This window comes from Engystomops pustulosus, chromosome 5 (assembly GCF_040894005.1).
Source record: "Engystomops pustulosus chromosome 5, aEngPut4.maternal, whole genome shotgun sequence".
Classification (NCBI taxonomy): domain Eukaryota; kingdom Metazoa; phylum Chordata; class Amphibia; order Anura; family Leptodactylidae; genus Engystomops; species Engystomops pustulosus.
The window spans coordinates 70885845-70903806 of NC_092415.1; the positions used below are offsets into that span (position 1 = coordinate 70885845).

The 17962-nt window shown below is 45.4% G+C and overlaps 1 protein-coding gene across 12 annotated transcripts in view; it reads left to right on the forward strand.

Moving 5' to 3' along the window:
- Nucleotides 1-17962, forward strand: part of C5H18orf63 (chromosome 5 C18orf63 homolog) — a 55546-nt gene that overhangs the window by 26137 nt on the left and 11447 nt on the right. For all 12 annotated transcript variants that reach the window (XM_072152331.1, XM_072152329.1, XM_072152328.1 and 9 more), the window contains 3 exons: nt 10532-10628; nt 14309-14394; nt 15927-16110. In XM_072152331.1, the coding sequence (XP_072008432.1) occupies nt 10532-10628; nt 14309-14394; nt 15927-16110 (367 nt within the window). The remainder of the gene's footprint in view (nt 1-10531; nt 10629-14308; nt 14395-15926; nt 16111-17962) is intronic.

The window sequence follows — 17962 nt, forward strand, 5'->3', positions numbered from 1 at the left end:
GGGCCCCGGCTGTCTCCAGGCCTCACCTCAAGGGCTAGGCCCCGGTGGGGGATGTTGCAAGTGGCGTCACGAACAGGATTGATACTTCTGTGCCTTATTCCGGCATTAAAGACTTTCCTTTATTGAAAAGACTGTGCTGCCTAACCCTGCTGCCATCCGGGTTTAGGCCCAAGTGATTGTGTGTTTCTGGATTGAACTGTGTTAATGCTGCCACGTGCTGTCGAGTGCCGCTCCAGCACTCAAGAGGTTAATCCCTGCAAGAACTGTACCAGCTCTGCTACATCCGGCGCTGCCGCGGCTGAAGATTTTACCTCACGAAACTGTGGCGCATCAAGTAATTCCAGCCCGCCAAAACTTTCACTGGCGGGAAACCCAGAGACATCGCTAAGCTCCGCCCCCTGCGCGTATGGCGCGAATCCTGCCTCAGCGCGCTGTGGCGCAGCAGAAAATTCAGCCCGCCACAACTCCTGGCGGGAAAGACTCAAGCTCCGCCCTCTGGCGCGAAACTCTCCCGCGCTGCAACGCCAGTGAGAGCCCACGAGGTACATCAGAGTCAGAGCAGCCGCCATCCAGCATCAGAGAGGTTAATCGGCCATCTTGGATTTCTCCACGTGCTGTCTCCTGTCCTGCTGACATGCCTCACAGCCTCCGAGATGAAGAACAAAGTGTCGCATGGCCTGCCCGCGAGCCTCGGGCCCCTTCCTCTGCTGCACCGCTTACTGCTGTCTCCTGCATGCAGTCTTCAATGGCGGATTCTCCACAGCGGCTGCCTCCTCCGATTCCGGACCTCCTGAGGACCACCGCGGATGTGAGTACCATGGCCCCCAGGGCCTATATCACAGTGACTGTGACTATATCTCCCTTAGCCCCGGCTGGGGTACAGTCCGGCCTCCCTGCAGAGGGTCAACATCTCCCCATAGGAGGCCCGGCTACAAAAGGGACTCTCTTAAAGGGGCCTGACCCCTTATCTAATGCTGCTGACCGTCCTGCGGAGTATCCAGGACCACCTGCTAAGAGGCCCAGGCTGTCCGGTGAGAACGCCCTGCCAGCTACAGAGGTTACCACCGCCAGCGCAACAGCGCCCCCAAGAGCTACAGGTCAGTCCAGGAACAACAATCCTTCAGCTGTCAGCAGTGAAGAAGTTACAGCTCCTGCGGTCATCATCATGCGCTCCACAGCGCCCCCAGCTACAGAAGGTCAGCCAGAGAAGTGCCTGTCTCCTTCCTTTGCTGAGATGCCTGCCGCCGCAGATGACCTCCCTGCTGTTCCAGCTCCAGCTTCTGGGTGTTCCATGTCAGCAGTTCCAGTGTCTACCACCAGATGTCTTCAGGTGATGGATTGCAACACTGCTTTCTTCATCCAGGCTGATGATGTCCCTGCTGCAGTTCCTGCTCCCATGCCTGCAGCCATTGCTCTTGAGCAGCAAGATTAACCCTTAAGGGCTGTAGCCCTCTCCAGGTACTATGTACATATTGTGTATATTTCTGTCCTTGCCCCAAAGAGCCAGAGACTTTCCTGAGACTCTTACCCTTATTTATCTCGGTCAAGAGATTATACACTGTCTTGTGCTATGATAGCACCCCTTCCTCTGCCACAGCAGAGATTTCTTCAAAGGACTCTGTCCCTCTGCATATAGAGGAGACCCTTTGCTTCTTCCATTGCACTTTTCCCCACATCAAGGGCTGTACCCAGAAGATGGACTTTGTCATTAAAGACCTTCTGAGAGACTTGTGGCCAATTCCAAGGAAAAGTTGCTGTGTCTATTGACTATCATATTCCACTTAATGCCTTCTTTTTAGGTACGGACATTATGTTTGCACTTCCATGCCTTTTCTTTGCAGGAAAAGAGACATTTGCTATCTTGCTACCCTGAGTAGCCTATCTATCTGTAACGTTATGTTATAAGATGTGTACCCATTGGGCTGCTAAGCCAATGTGAATTTACCTGTTTGCACACTGTCAGAAGATATGCCAGTAGTCTGCATTAACCCTTTTATAGGCTTTTCAGGTTGTAGTGTGGCTGTGTCGGACCGTCTTCTATGTAAAACACTGACCGCTACCTGATCCCTCAAACTGAGGTTTGCACGTGGGGGTAGTCCGTAAACTGCGGGTCTTTAGGGGACCGGGGGTGTTACAGAGTTAGCACCTAGATGCCACCCATACATGGGTAAGGATGCCAGTCAGGAGGTACTTGTGTCGCATATGCTAACGCAATGCAGATAGACACCATATAATTGCCGCCAGGGAAGAAGCGTTGATCAAACAAATATACAGGCCTTGGTGCAAGGAGTGGATTACAGGACATGACACCACACCTTTCCTACTGTACAGTTCGGTTTAATGGCGTCAGCGACCAACTGTCATACAGCTATATTTTTGTCTTAGTCCGACACCAACCCAGGTGCCTGTCTCCAGGACCATGGGCGGTTTGTCCCTACACCTCACATAGCCTGCACTTCCTAGAAGTGCCCTTAGCCCCCTCTGTGCCCCAAAACATCTGTAGTCGAGCCGAGGGCGGCTCTTTCAATTGCCCCCGGGGTATGCAACACCCTCGCCGATGCAATGGCGAGGTAGTGCTTGCGAATACGTCCCACCTGTAGGTAACACCACATTACACTACATGGTCCTTATAGGATCAAGGGGAAATTGCAGTGGTTAATCCTGCCTGGCAAGGCAGATGTTAATTTGTGATGTAATTATATCAACCAATGTCTGTGTTACATCCTGTCTTTGTGCACTGAGAGGTAATTGGAGGAGCAGCCACCACCTGACCAAAGGGAGGTAATAAACCCCCCTGGCCAAGAATGTTCTAGAGGTCTTAGAGAGAAATCTCTCTCAGGAGAGAGACCGGTCCTAGTCAGGCCCTCTGGGTCTGCAGGACGCAAGCAGAGAGTAGTTAGCTGAGCAGTAGCTCAGAGTCTCTAGCATACCAGACCAGTGCAGGAAGAGCCTAGCCCCTGCCTGAAGTGGAGCATTAGACTAGAGTTAGTGTAGTGAGGAAAAGGGGTATCATTCCTACCTTCAAGGGTGATACCTGAAGAGTTCCAGGACCGAGCTGAAGCCTCCTCTAAGGACACAGCTGCCTCCCAGCCTGCTCCTACATCCAGGCTGGTGAAATACATCCTGTGGCTCCCTCCCTCTCCAGTACTCCACCTGTTAAAGGCACGTTTTCTGCAGTTCCTGCCGGTTGCAATAAACGAACTGTAAGTTGTTTTCTTCAACTTCTGTCTCCGTCTGGTCCCTGCTACTACAACTACCATCATCACCGGCACCCTGTCCATCACCCAGAGACTCACACTCGGGACATTAAGGGGTTGCCCCAGGGAGATCCGCTATAGCAGCCGCTCCATCATCATTTCTTGCCAACACCACCCTGCTGGAGACCTGCCAGGCTGTAGGACAGCCCTCCGGTTCCCCCGTACCAAGCACTGTGACAATAGCGTGCTTAGGCCGCAACCGCCAGCCACTCCGGTACAGCGGGCCCCGGCTGTCTCCAGGCCTCCCCTTTAAGGCCAGGCCCCGGTGGGGGATGTTGCAATTGCTTGTAGGGATTGAGCCAGGAAGGGAGTGCCATTTGCTGCTGCATTAAACACCTGTAGGAGTATTGGTGTGATCTCCTCTCTGAACATTTTAGAAAACCGTGACGTGAAGCCATCCGGGCCGGGATTCTTTCCAGATTTCAGATCCTTTATGACCCTGTTTATCTCGTGTTCTGTAAAGTCCCGGTCCAGAGACTCAGACCTCTCCTGTGATATGGGTTTTGGTCCGTACATTGACAGGTATTCCTCGATGCTCGCAGTTTTGTGTTGCGCTAATTGTTGTTTATTATGGTCTAAATTGTATAAGCGATCATAGAAGTTTCGGATTTCATCGACTATGCCTTGCGGTGAGTGAATTATGCCTTTATCTGTAGAGGTGATAGAAAGGACATGTGTGCGTGGGGCCTTCGGGTGTAAAGCCCTTGTGAGCCATGCGCCACATTTGTCCCCATACTCCTAGTAGCTCTTCGTAGATGATTGCACGCACATTGGGTTTTCTGATCTAAGATCGCTAATATTTTTTGTCTTATAGCCGATAATTCTGCCTTAATCGGATCAGACAGGAGAATTTATTATTGGTTTCAAGTCGCGCTAGTTCAATTAATGACGATTGGAGTTCATGTGTGCAGGCTTTTTTGAGGCGTGAGCCATGAGACATCAGAACACCCCTTATATTACCTTTTAAGCTTCTCCCACATCAGAGGGAGACGTTGGAGTTTTGGATATCATTATCTGAAATAAATGTGTGTATAGTATTTTTGATATCTGCGACGCATAGGGCGTTGTTTAATAGATTTTCATTGAGTCTCCACGTGTTGATGCGTTGTGTAGAGGCCGATATCATATGGAGCCCATTACTGGCGCATGGTCCGACCACAGGAAATTGTCTATGGAACACTTAGGTGATAGGTCAAGGAGGTAGTGGGAGAGGAATAGATAATCTATCCTGTGGTAGCTATTGTGCGCTAGGGAGTTGTACGAATAGTCCCTATCGTGTGGATGCAGGAGTCTCCAGACATCAATCAAGTGCATGTCTTTTAGCAATCTCCTTACCCTATTCAGCTGGCCCAGTGAGGTGGCGGACTTACTGGTTGTTGAGTCTAGTGTGGCATCATAGGAGATCGGTGAACCGTCGGCGAACTCCGACAGTCTCTTTAGCGTGGAGATGCCAAAGTGGACTTGTCCCTGGTTAGGAAAATAGATATTAGCGAAGGTATACACTTTGTTACCATACGACAATTTCAAAAAGAGATATATGCCATTTGGATCTGTAGCTGATGCTAGAATTGTGTGTTGCAGGGATTGATGTAAACGTATTGAAACCCCTCCAGCCTTGCGGTCCAGGTGGGGGCTATGGAACGAAGTTGAGTAGTAATTTGTGGGACATTGGGCATGTGCAGTGCACAAAAGTGTGTCTCTTGTAGCATAGCTATCATTATGTGTTTACGGTGTAGGCGGTAGAGGATTTGGCCTCTTTTATCCGGAGCACTTAGGCTTCTTACATTGAATGTGCAGAAGGAGATATGGGACATGTATTGATGTAATGCTATATGTGGGTGGGACGTGGGAATTACAGTGGGGCTGCAACGCTAGGAGAAATACAGTGAGGGGAGGGGCAAACGTAAGACACAACAAACAGGGGTTTTCTAAGGTATGTGTATTAAGAACTAAAAGTTAGGAAAACGTTTATCGAGTCGTCCTGTGTTTGCTTCGCGTAGCCTCAGAAGTTACTAACTTATAGGACACAACAGACAAAGTTAACAAAGTAAACAAAAAAGTTAAGATCTAACCCAAGTTGACTAACAAAAGGTCTCTAAATTTTGCGGTGGTAGCGACCAAGTGTCGCCCCGAGGTCTAAGTAGACCTAATTCTAGTTTCTAAATCTATCTAAGGTAGTCTCGAGGACTACCAACCCTATGTGGAGGAAAAGGAAGCTGTGGCTCGTGGAGTCATCCGGATTACTCCACACCTATTGGGGAATGGCAATAAACAGGCAGCAAAAGAATAAGACGCAAGTCACATTGTGGCAACAGAGAAGGCAGTTGTGGGACACGGATTCTACATGTTACCCATGAGAGTGTCCTGATGGTGGATGTCTTGATTTCTTCGGATCCCTTCCACGCATGCGCAACAACATATTGCACCATATCTCAACAACAGAGTATTGTGTGAATATCATTCTGTTCCTACCAGTACAGGACAAGGTTGCAATTCACCTGTTGAAAGTGCAGATTGCACACTACAACATTTTTTCAAAAAGTTAAAAAAAACGTGTTATGATACTGCTTACAGGAACGTTATACTACAAGTGTGAATACATTATCCAGAGTGCAAATTACTTGAAAACACTATCAGTGCAATAAGTGGAGAATATTGTTTATTTTATGCTATGTGATTTTTAAAAATTTTTGATAATTGGAATGTGAACAGTTACCTACAACGGAATAAGATCTCATAAGAAATATCTTAGACTGCATATTCCTTTTTATTGTTGATTGGGTAATTTATTTATCATCTGTATGTAGCTACATATACTGGTTTTGTTTATGTTTTTATGTTTTTTATGATTTGTATTAACCCCTTCACGCTCCGTGACGGATATATCTGCCATGGAGTTGTGAAGGTTGTATGAAGAAGGCTCACGGGCTGAGCCTTCTTCATACAGAGATGGGCTGTGCTGCATATCGCAGCAAAGACCCATCGCTATCACCCGCGGTCGGTGCTTGCACCGATCGCGGGTGTTAACCCCTTCACGCTCCGCGGCGGATATATCCGCCACGGAGCGCAGTGACTTAGCGCTCAGTGGCGGATATATCCGCCACGGCTCCTATGCCGGCTCGGCTCTGGATCAGAGCCGAACCGGCATCGGGAAACACGGGGTGCCGGCTGTAACTAATAGCCGGCACCCCAGTGTAACACCCGCGATCGGAGTTGTCTCCGATCGCGGGTGCTTAACCCGTTAGATGCCGCGGTCAGCGCGACCGCGGCATCTAACAAGTATCTGGGGGGTCTTTCCCCCACGATCGGCCCCCCCGAACCGTTTTCGGGGGGCGCCGATCGTTGCTATGGTAACTCTGGGGTCCGATCTGGACCCCAGAGTTACTAGCAAGAATTGCCAGTAAGATGGCGTCTGTGACGTCATCTTACTGGCAAAGTGCCAGCCTATGCAAGTGCATAGGCTGACACTGATAATACTCTGCAATACATGAGTATTGCAGAATATTATCATGAAGAAGCAATCAGAAGATTGCTTGTTCATATCCCATGGTATAACAGTGAAAAAGTAAAAAAAAAAGTTATTCAATAAAAAAATAAAGTCATAAATCACTAAAAATGCCCCAAACCCCCAAAACATATAAAGAGACATATAACTCAAAAAAAAAGTCTAAATCATAACACAAACCCCACATATATAGTATCACCGCGTCCGTAACAACCCGTAGAATAAAAGTAAATCATTATTGAACCCCCACGATAAACGCCGTAAAAAAAAACTGTTATAAACCCTCCAAAAATTATGATTTTTACCTTTTCAATCCCACAAAAAATGATATAAAATGCGACCAAAAAACCATATGTACTCAGACATGATACTGGTGCAAAGTACAACATGTCCCGCAAAAAACAAGCCATCAACCAGCTCCGTAGCCAAAAACGTAACAAAGTTATGCCACTTGGAAGACGGCAATACAAAAATTATAGATTTTTCCCCACATTAGGGTTTTGTTTGACAAATTTAGTAAAACGTAAGAAAATATATTCATGTCTGGTATCCCCGTAATCGTATCAACCCATAGAATAAAGATAACATGACTATTAGTCTATACGGTGAACACCAAAAAAAAAAAAGTCAAAAATCCAGTACAGAATTGATGCTTTTCTACTCCTGCCCTCAAAAAAAGTTCCTAAATTTTCAACAATAGGTGATACCAACCCCAAAATGGTAACAATGGAAAAAGCATCTCATCCCGCAAAAAAAATGCCGTCACATGGCCCCAATAACGAAAAAGCGAAAATTTTATAGCCTTCAAAAGGGGCCAATGAGGAAACTAAAATCCTGGCAGCTGCAGCGCCCTCCTTCCCTTCTGCGCCTCGCTGTGCCCCCATAAAACAAGTAACGGCCACATGTGGGGGGTCTTTGTACTCAGGAGAAATTGCAGAACAAATTGTATGGTGGGTTTTCTCTTTTTATCTTTTGGAAATGTGGTAAATTTGGTGTAAATTTTGGTGCTAAATGAACGTATAAGGGAACAATATGACCATTCTAAATTTCACCTCCATTTTGATTCAATTACTATGAAGATCTCAAGGGGTTAACAATCTTCGTAAAAGCTGTTTCTGATAGCTTGAGGGGTGCAGATTTGAAAATGGGTAGATTATATAGGGGGTTTTGATGCTAAATATGTAAAATTTCATTCAAAACGGTATTTATCCCCAAAATAGTCAATTCTGAAAATCCGGAAAAGCGATATTCTATTTGTAAGCCGCGTGACGTCAAAATAAATTATCCAGATATTTCAGAAATTATGAAAATGTAAAGTAGACAAATGGGAAATGTTATTCAGCAACTTATTTAGCTGGTAAATCTATCTGCCTGAAAACGTGATGAATTAGAATTTCGAAAATGGCAAATTTTTCAAAAAATTCATCATATTTTCTTTTTTTTGTAAATAAACGCAAAACTTATCTGCCAAAATTTACCACTAAAATGAAGTACAACATGTGGGGAAAAAACAATCTCAGAATCGTTTTGATAAGTAACAGTGTTCAAAAGTTATAACCATATAAAGCGAAGCAAGTCAGAATCCAAAAAATCGGGCTGAGCCTTAAGCTGTAAAATGGCTGCGTCCTTAAGGGGTTAACCTTCTCTTCACGGCCGGCGGCACTTTAAATTTGGCGGCCCATGGGCGCCGCCATCTTACCTCCGATCGCCGCTCCCCCGAACATCATCGGGGGGCGGCGATCGGTTGCCATGGTAGCCTCGGGTCTTCGTTTGACCCGAGGATACATGGCTTCTGCCATGTGGCTCATTGTAATGTATAGTGAGCAGAAATGCCATATACTGCGATACAGTAGTATTGCAGTATATGGCAGGAGCGATCAGACCATCTAGGGTTAATGTACCCTAGAGCAGTGATTTTCAACCTTTTTTGAGCCGCGGCACACTTTTTATACTTAGAAAATCCTGGGGTGCACCAACAACCAAAATAACACAAAATGACACTAAAACAGTCATATTATACATATAGTTAATAATATAGATTCTAAATTTATTTTACTCACTCAGTAAATGAGTGTGAAACCTCTTTATCAACAGTTCTCAGTTTCTCCCTGTTTTTAGTGTATGGTGCTGATTATTATGTGGCTCATATACTGCAAAATAAAGGGGTTCAATGAGAAGTACTATGGCCATGAGGCCAGAGTACAAGTGCCAGCTCATATATACAGCATATGAGCTGGTACTTGTAGTACTCCAGCCTCATGACTATAGTATTTCTCATTTTACATCGCTCCGCATTGCCGGGAAACAAAACACAGGGGGCACCATAGTTTAGGGAACTTTCCCCGTGGCACACCCGACCATGTGTCGCGGCACACCAGTGTGCCACGGCACACTGGTTGAAAATCACTGCCCTAGAGGGTCTAAGAAAAAGTGGGAAAAAAAAGAAAAAAAAGTTTAAAAAATGTAAAAAAATAATAAAATATTAAAAGTTCAAATCACCCCCCTTTCCCTAGAACTGATATAAAATATAATAAATAGTAAAAATCACAGACACATTAGGTATCGCCGCGTCCCAAAATGCCCGATCTATCAAAATATAAAAATGGTTATTGACGGAGGTGACCTCCGGAACGGCAAATGGCGCCCAAATGTCCAAAATGCGACTTTTACACCTTTTTTAGATGACAAAAAATGTAATAAAAAATGATCAAAATGTCGCAGTCCTCAAAATGGTAGCAATGAGAACGTCGGCTCATTTCGCAAAAAATGACACCTCACACAGCTCCATGCGCCAAAGTATGAAAAAGTTATTCGCGTCAGAAGATGGCAAAAAATGTTTTTTCTTTTTTGTACACATTCGTTTAATTTTTGAAAATGTATTAAAACGCAATAAAACCTGTATAAATTTGGTATCACCGCGATCGCACCGAACCAAAGAATAAAGTAGAGGTGTTATTTGGAGCGCAGAGTGAAAGTCGTAAAAACTGAGCCCACAAGAACATGACGCACATGCAGTTTTTTTCAATTTTTCCACATTTGGAATTTTTTTGCGGCTTCCCACTACATGGCATGGAATAATAAATAACATCATGGGAAAGTAAAATTTGTTACGCACAAAATAAGCCCTCACACAGGTCTGTAGACGGAAAAATGAAAAAGTTATGGATTTTTGAAGATGGAGAGCGAGAAATTAGCGAAAATACCCTGCGTCCTTAAGGGGTTAAAGATAAAGTATTTTAGACATATCTTTCCTCATATTGTATATAGCTCCAATAGGATGTCCTGAACGCTGGTGCTTTGGATACTTTTTGGAATTTTTGGAATTTCTAAAATGATAATGGCCCATGCGCCGCCATCTTTTTGAAGTCACTGGCAGCTTTGCCGGCGGCGATCAGCGGGAAAACACCCAACATCGATCGCAGTGTTACCGGTAAGCCTTTGCTGCAACATGCAGCAAAGACTTACTGGCTATGGAGAGGCACCCACACCCGGCATGTGACGTAATACTATGTCACATGTCGGTAAGGGGTTAATAGACATATATCAGACATAAATCAGATCCGAGTTGCCGTTCCATAGCGGGTATCGAGTATGTACAACCTCCAACTTCAAGGGGTGATTGACAAAAGACACTACTACTGGTTCCCTTATATAGCCAACCCAATCTGACTACCTTATGACTATATTTCTAGAGTGGTATTCCTGCCACATTCACTGGATTCTCATACACCTTTTTATGTGATTTAACTTATTTTTCTGTATGTAACAGTATGAAGATGGGCAACATTGTAAACTTCAGTCGTGACATCCCAGCAGAAAGTCCATTTAAATCCTACAAAGATTTCCAAAATTATTGGAAAACATTGGTAAGATTGTAACTTTTTAAAAAAAATAAATCAAATACTCAGTAACAATTTTTGTCATATAAATACATAAACATCAACAATGGTATACCACATGTCAATCTGCCTATGGTAGGCACTGCTGAACTGTGACGCTATGGCCATTGTGGTCTCTTCTTCCCCCAGCAAGATGAGATTTTCTCTTCCTCATACATGGACCTGAAGTCCAGGAGGAGATCTGAGAATCTCCTGAGGCACTGATTCTCACTGCTGAGTATTTGAAGTGGTCCTGACACAGTTTGCACAGTCTGCTTTTCCAAAAACATATGTCTGTCTATGCCGCCCGAACTCGATGGTCAGATTGTGGGCAGCCTGTAGCAATTCAGGATCAGTCAATCTCTATGTTCCGGATGTTTCTCCAGGTTCTGCAGGCCAATCTGTTAGATGATCAGCTTCTGGGATGTCTCTATGGTGGTCCTCCAATTACTTATGTATTCTTCCTGGACCTTGCTTACTGTTGTGCTGAGTTTAACTTTTGTCTAGCGTGTTTGGTCCTTGTTTGGGCTCCCTAGTTCACAGGGACCCTAAGTTGTTGCAAGGCTTTGTGGTGGACATAATTTTGGCAATTTCAAGTAAACTTACATGCAGAGGTCGCATTAACGCCTCACCACGCGTCATAGACGCGTGATGAGGCGCCATTACCCCCCAAAATAATTGCCATGCGTATAGTTACGCTTGGCAATTATTCCCTGTAGCGCGCAGGCTGAGCGGCCCGGCGCGCGCTGCAAAAGAGGTAAATGTCTGTAGCGCGATCACAGCGCGCGCCGGGCCGCTCAGCGGGACACGTGACACAGTGATCTGTGTCATCAGAGCTCGGGAGCGAGAGCGCAGGCCCCGCGATACCTGTGGACAGCGGGGCTGCTGCTCCCTGTCCTGCTGCATCTCCCTACCTGCCCGCAGCTGCCTGCATTTATGTGATCCCGACGGGACTTAAGGCCGTGTGAGTGTAGTGTGTGCTGTATGAGTGTAGTGTGCGCTGTGTGAGTGTAGTGTGCGCTGTGTGAGTGTAGTGTGCGCTGTGTGAGTGTAGTGTGCGCTGTGTGAGTGTAGTGTGTGCTGTGTGAGTGTAGTGTGCGCTGTGTGTGTAGTGTGCGCTGTGTGTGTAGTGTGCGCTGTGTGAGTGTAGTGTGCGCTGTGTGAGTGTAGTGTGCGCTGTGTGAGTGTAGTGTGCGCTGTGTGAGTGTAGTGTGCGCTGTGTGAGTGTAGTGTGCGCTGTGTGTGTGCAGTGTGCGCTGTGTGTGTGCAGTGTGCGCAGTGTGAAGTGTGCGCTGTGTGAGTGTAGTGTGCGCTGTGTGAGTGTAGTGTGCGCTGTGTGAGTGTAGTGTGCGCTGTGTGAGTGTAGTGTGCGCTGTGTGAGTGTAGTGCGCGCTGTGTGAGTGTAGTGCGCGCTGTGTGAGTGTAGTGTGCGCGCTGTGTGAGTGTAGGGTGCGCGCTGTGTGAGTGTAGGGTGCGCGCTGTGTGAGTGTAGTGTGCGCGCTGTGTGAGTGTAGTGTGCGCGCTGTGTGAGTGTAGAGTGCGCTGTGTGAGTGTAGTGTGCGCGCTGTGTGAGTGTAATGTGCGCGCTGTGTGAGTGTAGTGTGCGCGCTGTGTGAGTGTAGTGTGCGCGCTGTGTGAGTGTAGTGTGCGCGCTGTGAGAGTGTAGTGTGCGCGCTGTGTGAGTGTAGTGTGCGCGCTGTGTGAGTGTAGTGTGCGCGCTGTGTAAGTGTAGTGTGCGCGCTGTGTGAGTGTAGTGTGCGCTGTGTGAGTGTAGTGTGCGCACTGTGTGAGTGTAGTGTGCGCGCTGTGTGAGTGTGGTGTGCGCGCTGTGTGAGTGTAGTGTGCGCGCTGTGTGAGTGTAGTGTGCGCGCTGTGTGAGTGTAGTGTGCGCGCTGTGTGAGTGTAATGTGCGCGCTGTGTGAGTGTAGTGTGCGCGCTGTGTGAGTGTAGTGTGCGCGCTGTGTGAGTGTAGTGCGCGCTGTGTGAGTGTAGTGTGCGCGCTGTGTGAGTGTAGTGTACGCGCTGTGTGAGTGTAGTGTGCGCGCTGTGTGAGTGTAGTGTGCGCGCTGTGTGAGTGTAGTGCGCGCTGTGTGAGTGTAGTGCGCGCTGTGTGAGTGTAGTGCGCGCAGTGCGAGTGTAGTGTGCGCGCTGTGCGAGTGTAGTGTGCGCAGTGCGAGTGTAGTGTGCGCGCTGTGTGAGTGTAGTGTGCGCTGTGTGAGTGTAGTGTGCGCGCTGTGTGAGTGTAGTGTGCGCGCTGTGTGAGTGTAGTGTGCGCGCTGTGTGAGTGTAGTGTGCGCGCTGTGTGAGTGTAGTGTGCGCGCTGTGTGAGTGTAGTGTGCGCGCTGTGTGAGTGTAGTGTGCGCGCTGTGTGAGTGTAGTGTGCGCGCTGTGTGAGTGTGGTGTGCGCGCTGTGTGAGTGTAGTGTGCGCGCTGTGTGAGTGTAGTGTGCGCGCTGTGTGAGTGTAGTGTGCGCGCTGTGTGAGTGTAATGTGCGCGCTGTGTGAGTGTAGTGTGCGCGCTGTGTAAGTGTAGTGTGCGCGCTGTGTGAGTGTAGTGCGCGCTGTGTGAGTGTAGTGTGCGCGCTGTGTGAGTGTAGTGTACGCGCTGTGTGAGTGTAGTGTGCGCGCTGTGTGAGTGTAGTGTGCGCGCTGTGTGAGTGTAGTGTGCGCGCTGTGTGAGTGTAGTGTGCGCTGTGTGAGTGTAGTGCGCGCTGTGTGAGTGTAGTGCGCGCTGTGTGAGTGTAGTGCGCGCAGTGCGAGTGTAGTGTGCACGCTGTGCGAGTGTAGTGTGCGCAGTGCGAGTGTAGTGTGCGCGCAGTGCGAGTGTAGTGTGCGCTGTGTGAGTGTAGTGTGCGCGCTGTGTGAGTGTAGTGTGCGCGCTGTGTGAGTGTAGTGTGCGCGCTGTGTGAGTGTAGTGTGCGCGCTGTGTGAGTGTAGTGTGCGCGCTGTGTGAGTGTAGTGCGCGCTGTGTGAGTGTAGTGCGCGCTGTGTGAGTGTAGTGCGCGCTGTGTGAGTGTAGTGCGCGCAGTGCGAGTGTAGTGTGCGCGCTGTGCGAGTGTAGTGTGCGCGCTGTGCGAGTGTAGTGTGCGCGCTGTGCGAGTGTAGTGTGCGCGCTGTGTGAGTGTAGTGTGCGCTGTGTGAGTGTAGTGCGCGCTGTGTGAGTGTAGTGCGCGCTGTGTGAGTGTAGTGCGCGCAGTGCGAGTGTAGTGTGCGCGCTGTGCGAGTGTAGTGTGCGCGCTGTGCGAGTGTAGTGTGCGCGCTGTGTGAGTGTAGTGTGCGCGCTGTGTGAGTGTAGTGTGCGCGCTGTGTGAGTGTAGTGAGTGTCGTGTCGTGTCGTGTGCGCTGTGTATTACCGAAATCTTCATACTCCTCCTCGGGTAAAAATACTCCTCAAAAATGGTGAGAGGAGTATTTTTACCCTTCTGGAAAAATGTTAGTGCGACCTCTGCTTACATGTATATTAAGATAATTTTAAAAACTTCCCTAAGCTTGAAATGTCCTGTTTTTAGCCTAGAAGCAAACCCTCTCTGTAATTAAAAATTACATTGGTCCACAGACCCGCCTAATGGCTAGTATGTTTTATAAGTTCCATGGATGTATAATGTGAACTGTATAGGCAAATGAGTTGTGAATATATTTTAACACTGAAACATTTTTATCTTTACTCAGTATGGGTATGAGCTTCCACACATGTCTGAAGGTGATGTGATATACTGCAGTGTTTATTTCAAGTTTATTGCAGAGAAACTTTTCACGTATCCTATATTGGATCATTGTCATATTTATACATGTAATTGACATATTTAAAACATAGTTAAGCAGCAATCCTAAGAAGCAGAAGGGATCTCTATAGACAGGCTATAGACCAGGATTACAGGACCTTTTCTGGTCAGAGGGTCATTTTACAGATCGTGCTACCTCAAACTAATTTACCTAATAGTTCCAATAGCTATAGTTGCCCCTGCTTGTTCAGCCAGATAAGAATCTTATCTAATCTTATTGGACTAGAGAACCAGAAATACAAGCGGTTAAAGACAAAGACAGGAGACTGAGCTTCAGATGCAATTCACAACCTTCTTCTTGTATGCCTTCTACATGCCTGTCTCATGCAATTTGAATGAGATTTTTATCTTAACCATGCTCAGGCAAAATATGACTCTTCTCTGTTCATTTACATATGACTGTAGCGATTTTTTAAAAAGGTAAATGGGTGAGGTTTTAAAAAAAACCCACACTATTTTTTTTTCTAAAACGCTAAATGTATTACATTAAATACAGAGACAGAATTAATCTCATTGCCACCTGAAGTAATTATATTATAAACAGTTCCTGTTACCATATTACCATACTTCTTATTACACTCTTATAAACAAACACCAAAATGTAGTGAGAATAAAATAACACTTTATTAGATTAATTAAGGTCTTGTCCTCAGAACAAGTCAATGTATTTGCTTACAAACAAGTATTGCACATTGCCCAGAGGAATAAGAGAGGACAAGGGACACATACACCAGTTATATACGGACCAAGGATGGACACCACCCGACATATGTTTCACCTTGCTTCATCAGGGGAATGTGTGTATGTAGACTGAAGCACCTATTTTGGCTCCTATGAGTACTAAATAAATTGTCTTGTCAAGGCTGTCCTTTCTCATTTCTCAGTGATGGTGATCTTCACAGCCAGAACTGTAGAACTTCAATAAAAAATTACCTGTCCTTAGTACAGGCAGTCCCCGGGTTACGTACAAGATAGGTTCTATAGGTTTGTTCTTAAGTTGAATTTGTGTGTAAGTCGAAACTGTATATTTTATAATTGTAGTTGCAGACAAATTTTTTTTTTGCCCTAGTGACAAATAGAGTTTCAAAGTTTTTTGCTGTAATGGGACCAAGAATTATCAATAAAGCTTCATTACAGACACCTTACAGCTGATTATTGCAGTCTGGGACTAAAGTAAAGCATCCAGAGAGCTTCATCAGAGGTCACAGTGGGCAGAGGGGTCCGTCTGTAACTAGAGGTTTTCTGTAAGTCGGGTGTCCTTAAGTAGGGGACTGCCCGTATACATTAGGTAATCAAATGTCAGATAAGCTGGTGTCTGGCCTTTCCAACTCTCCTTCTGGTCAGCTGATAGCAGAGCCAGCTCCAGCTTTGTAGGATAGTTCCAACTTATTTTGTGAATGCGCATTTATTTATAGGACTTTTGACTGTTGACATATTGTTGATTGTCTCTTATTTATATATAATTGCCATATGTGTTTCAATACAACCTTAACTTAAAGCTACAGATATCCTTTAGTTTGCCTGAGAAGCCAGCCTTTTCAGTTTTATCCAAGGGCAGAAGTGTCTAGAGTTCTGAATACCTTTATTGATGACCTAAATTCTAAAATGCCTCATCTATGTGGTTTTCAAGTAAACATCACTAATGCTCCAGTTTATCCAACTAATGAATTGACAAGACCCGTAGCACAGGTAAAACTAATTCTGTATAAAAGCTACTGAATGCAGCCACAAGGGGGCACCTGAACACCAAATAGAAAAATGTTTTAACCCAGGTTGAGAAAAAATATTTACATAATTGAAAATAAATACATTTTGTAGCGTTCTAAAATGGATTGCTTAAGAAATTTAAACATTGTATTTTGCCACTCAACACTGAAAGAAGAAGTGAATAGCACTATAAGTAGGGGTGACAATGCTACATGCACTGAGTGTTCGGACGAACATTAATGTGAATATGTTGAACAATCCTCTATTTTGATATGTTTTTGTGAGTCTGTGCATGCAAAAATAAGGAATAAATATTTTATTTACTATATTATATAATTTTTCCACACAGCCATATAGTAATCTGCATAGCCCATACTGCTCTATGAAATCAGGGTCAATTATTATGGCCATTTAACCAGTTATATGTGAATTGAGACCACAGCATTTAAATGTTTGTCACAGGGTGTATCACAGCTACACGGTGCTAGTGTAATTTCATTGCAGGCAGAAGACAAATGAGAACTCTGGGATCTGCCTTGTTTACTCTTTGGTTCTGCTATTGAAGGACGATGAGCATTATGCAAACTTCAATAAGTAGCAATAAGTAGCAAACTATAATTGTAGCAATCATGAGATCACATATGCCCATAGTGGAACTGAAAAAAACAAGTTCCCATGTAAAATGTTTTTTTACACAAAATGAAAAATCAAACAGTACATACAGTAAAAATTATGCCCTTAAACAGCTCTGGTGATCATTGTGATGCAAATACAAATTATGGTAAGGCAATAAGTTATTAGAACCTCAAAATTATTACATTGAAAAAAATGAAACTAAATGTGGCTCAGAATGCAACAATAAAAAACAAAAATGCTGTGTCCATAAATATGCCTGATTCCCTAAAGGAAACCTACCATTTGATTTCATACAGCAAGAACCAAACATACCTTGAGACTGCTGTAGCTACAGTGATGCAGGATCATATCTTGGTTAATCCCTGAGTTGAGTGGTTTTATTGAAGAAAAAATAATCATAATATTCATAATATAAACACAGTATACACGGAGCTTGTCATTACACGTGTAGCTCAGTCAAGACATGACTAATCAACCTGAGCTGGATCACTCATACACATCAGCTGAGGGATGGTGCAGAAATTGATGTAACTCAGGGATTACATCATCCTGTGAGCAGTGCATAACTAATGTGCTAGGAAAAGCACTGAGCCCACCCACAGAAGCGAGACAGATTCATTATCATAATTTTAAAATTGTTTTATCAGCAAAACCACTCAACTCAGGGATTAAACAAGGTATGTTCCTGCATCAGTGTAGCTACAACATTCTCAAGTTATGTTTGGTTCATAATGTGTCAAGTCAAATGGTAGGTTTCCTTTAAAGGAAATGTTATCATCAAGTTTCCAGCAGCGTAGATCTCAGCAGTGTGAATACAAATATGTTTATTAGGAGATTTGCTCCCGTAGCTTACTTAAATTAATTTTGTTCAAATGAAGCAAAGGTGCTTTCAGGGTCATCAACAGAGCCCCTCCAGGATCTAATACTCTGGCTAGTACAATCCCCCCAAATCACTCCCTCACCCCGTTGCAAAGGTCCGTGCTGCCACAATATTCCCGGCACAGAGTGGGAGGATGGAGCATGGAGGCGGGTCACAAGTGCTGGGAGTGTAGCAGCCAGAGGCCCTGGAGACCAGAGGGGCTGTGATGATGAACATGTAGTACTTGTACTTAATTTGAATAAGGTTCATTTTATAATTAAACTAAAGGAGCAGAGCTCCCAATAAACATATCTTTCTATTCACAGTGCTGGGATCTAC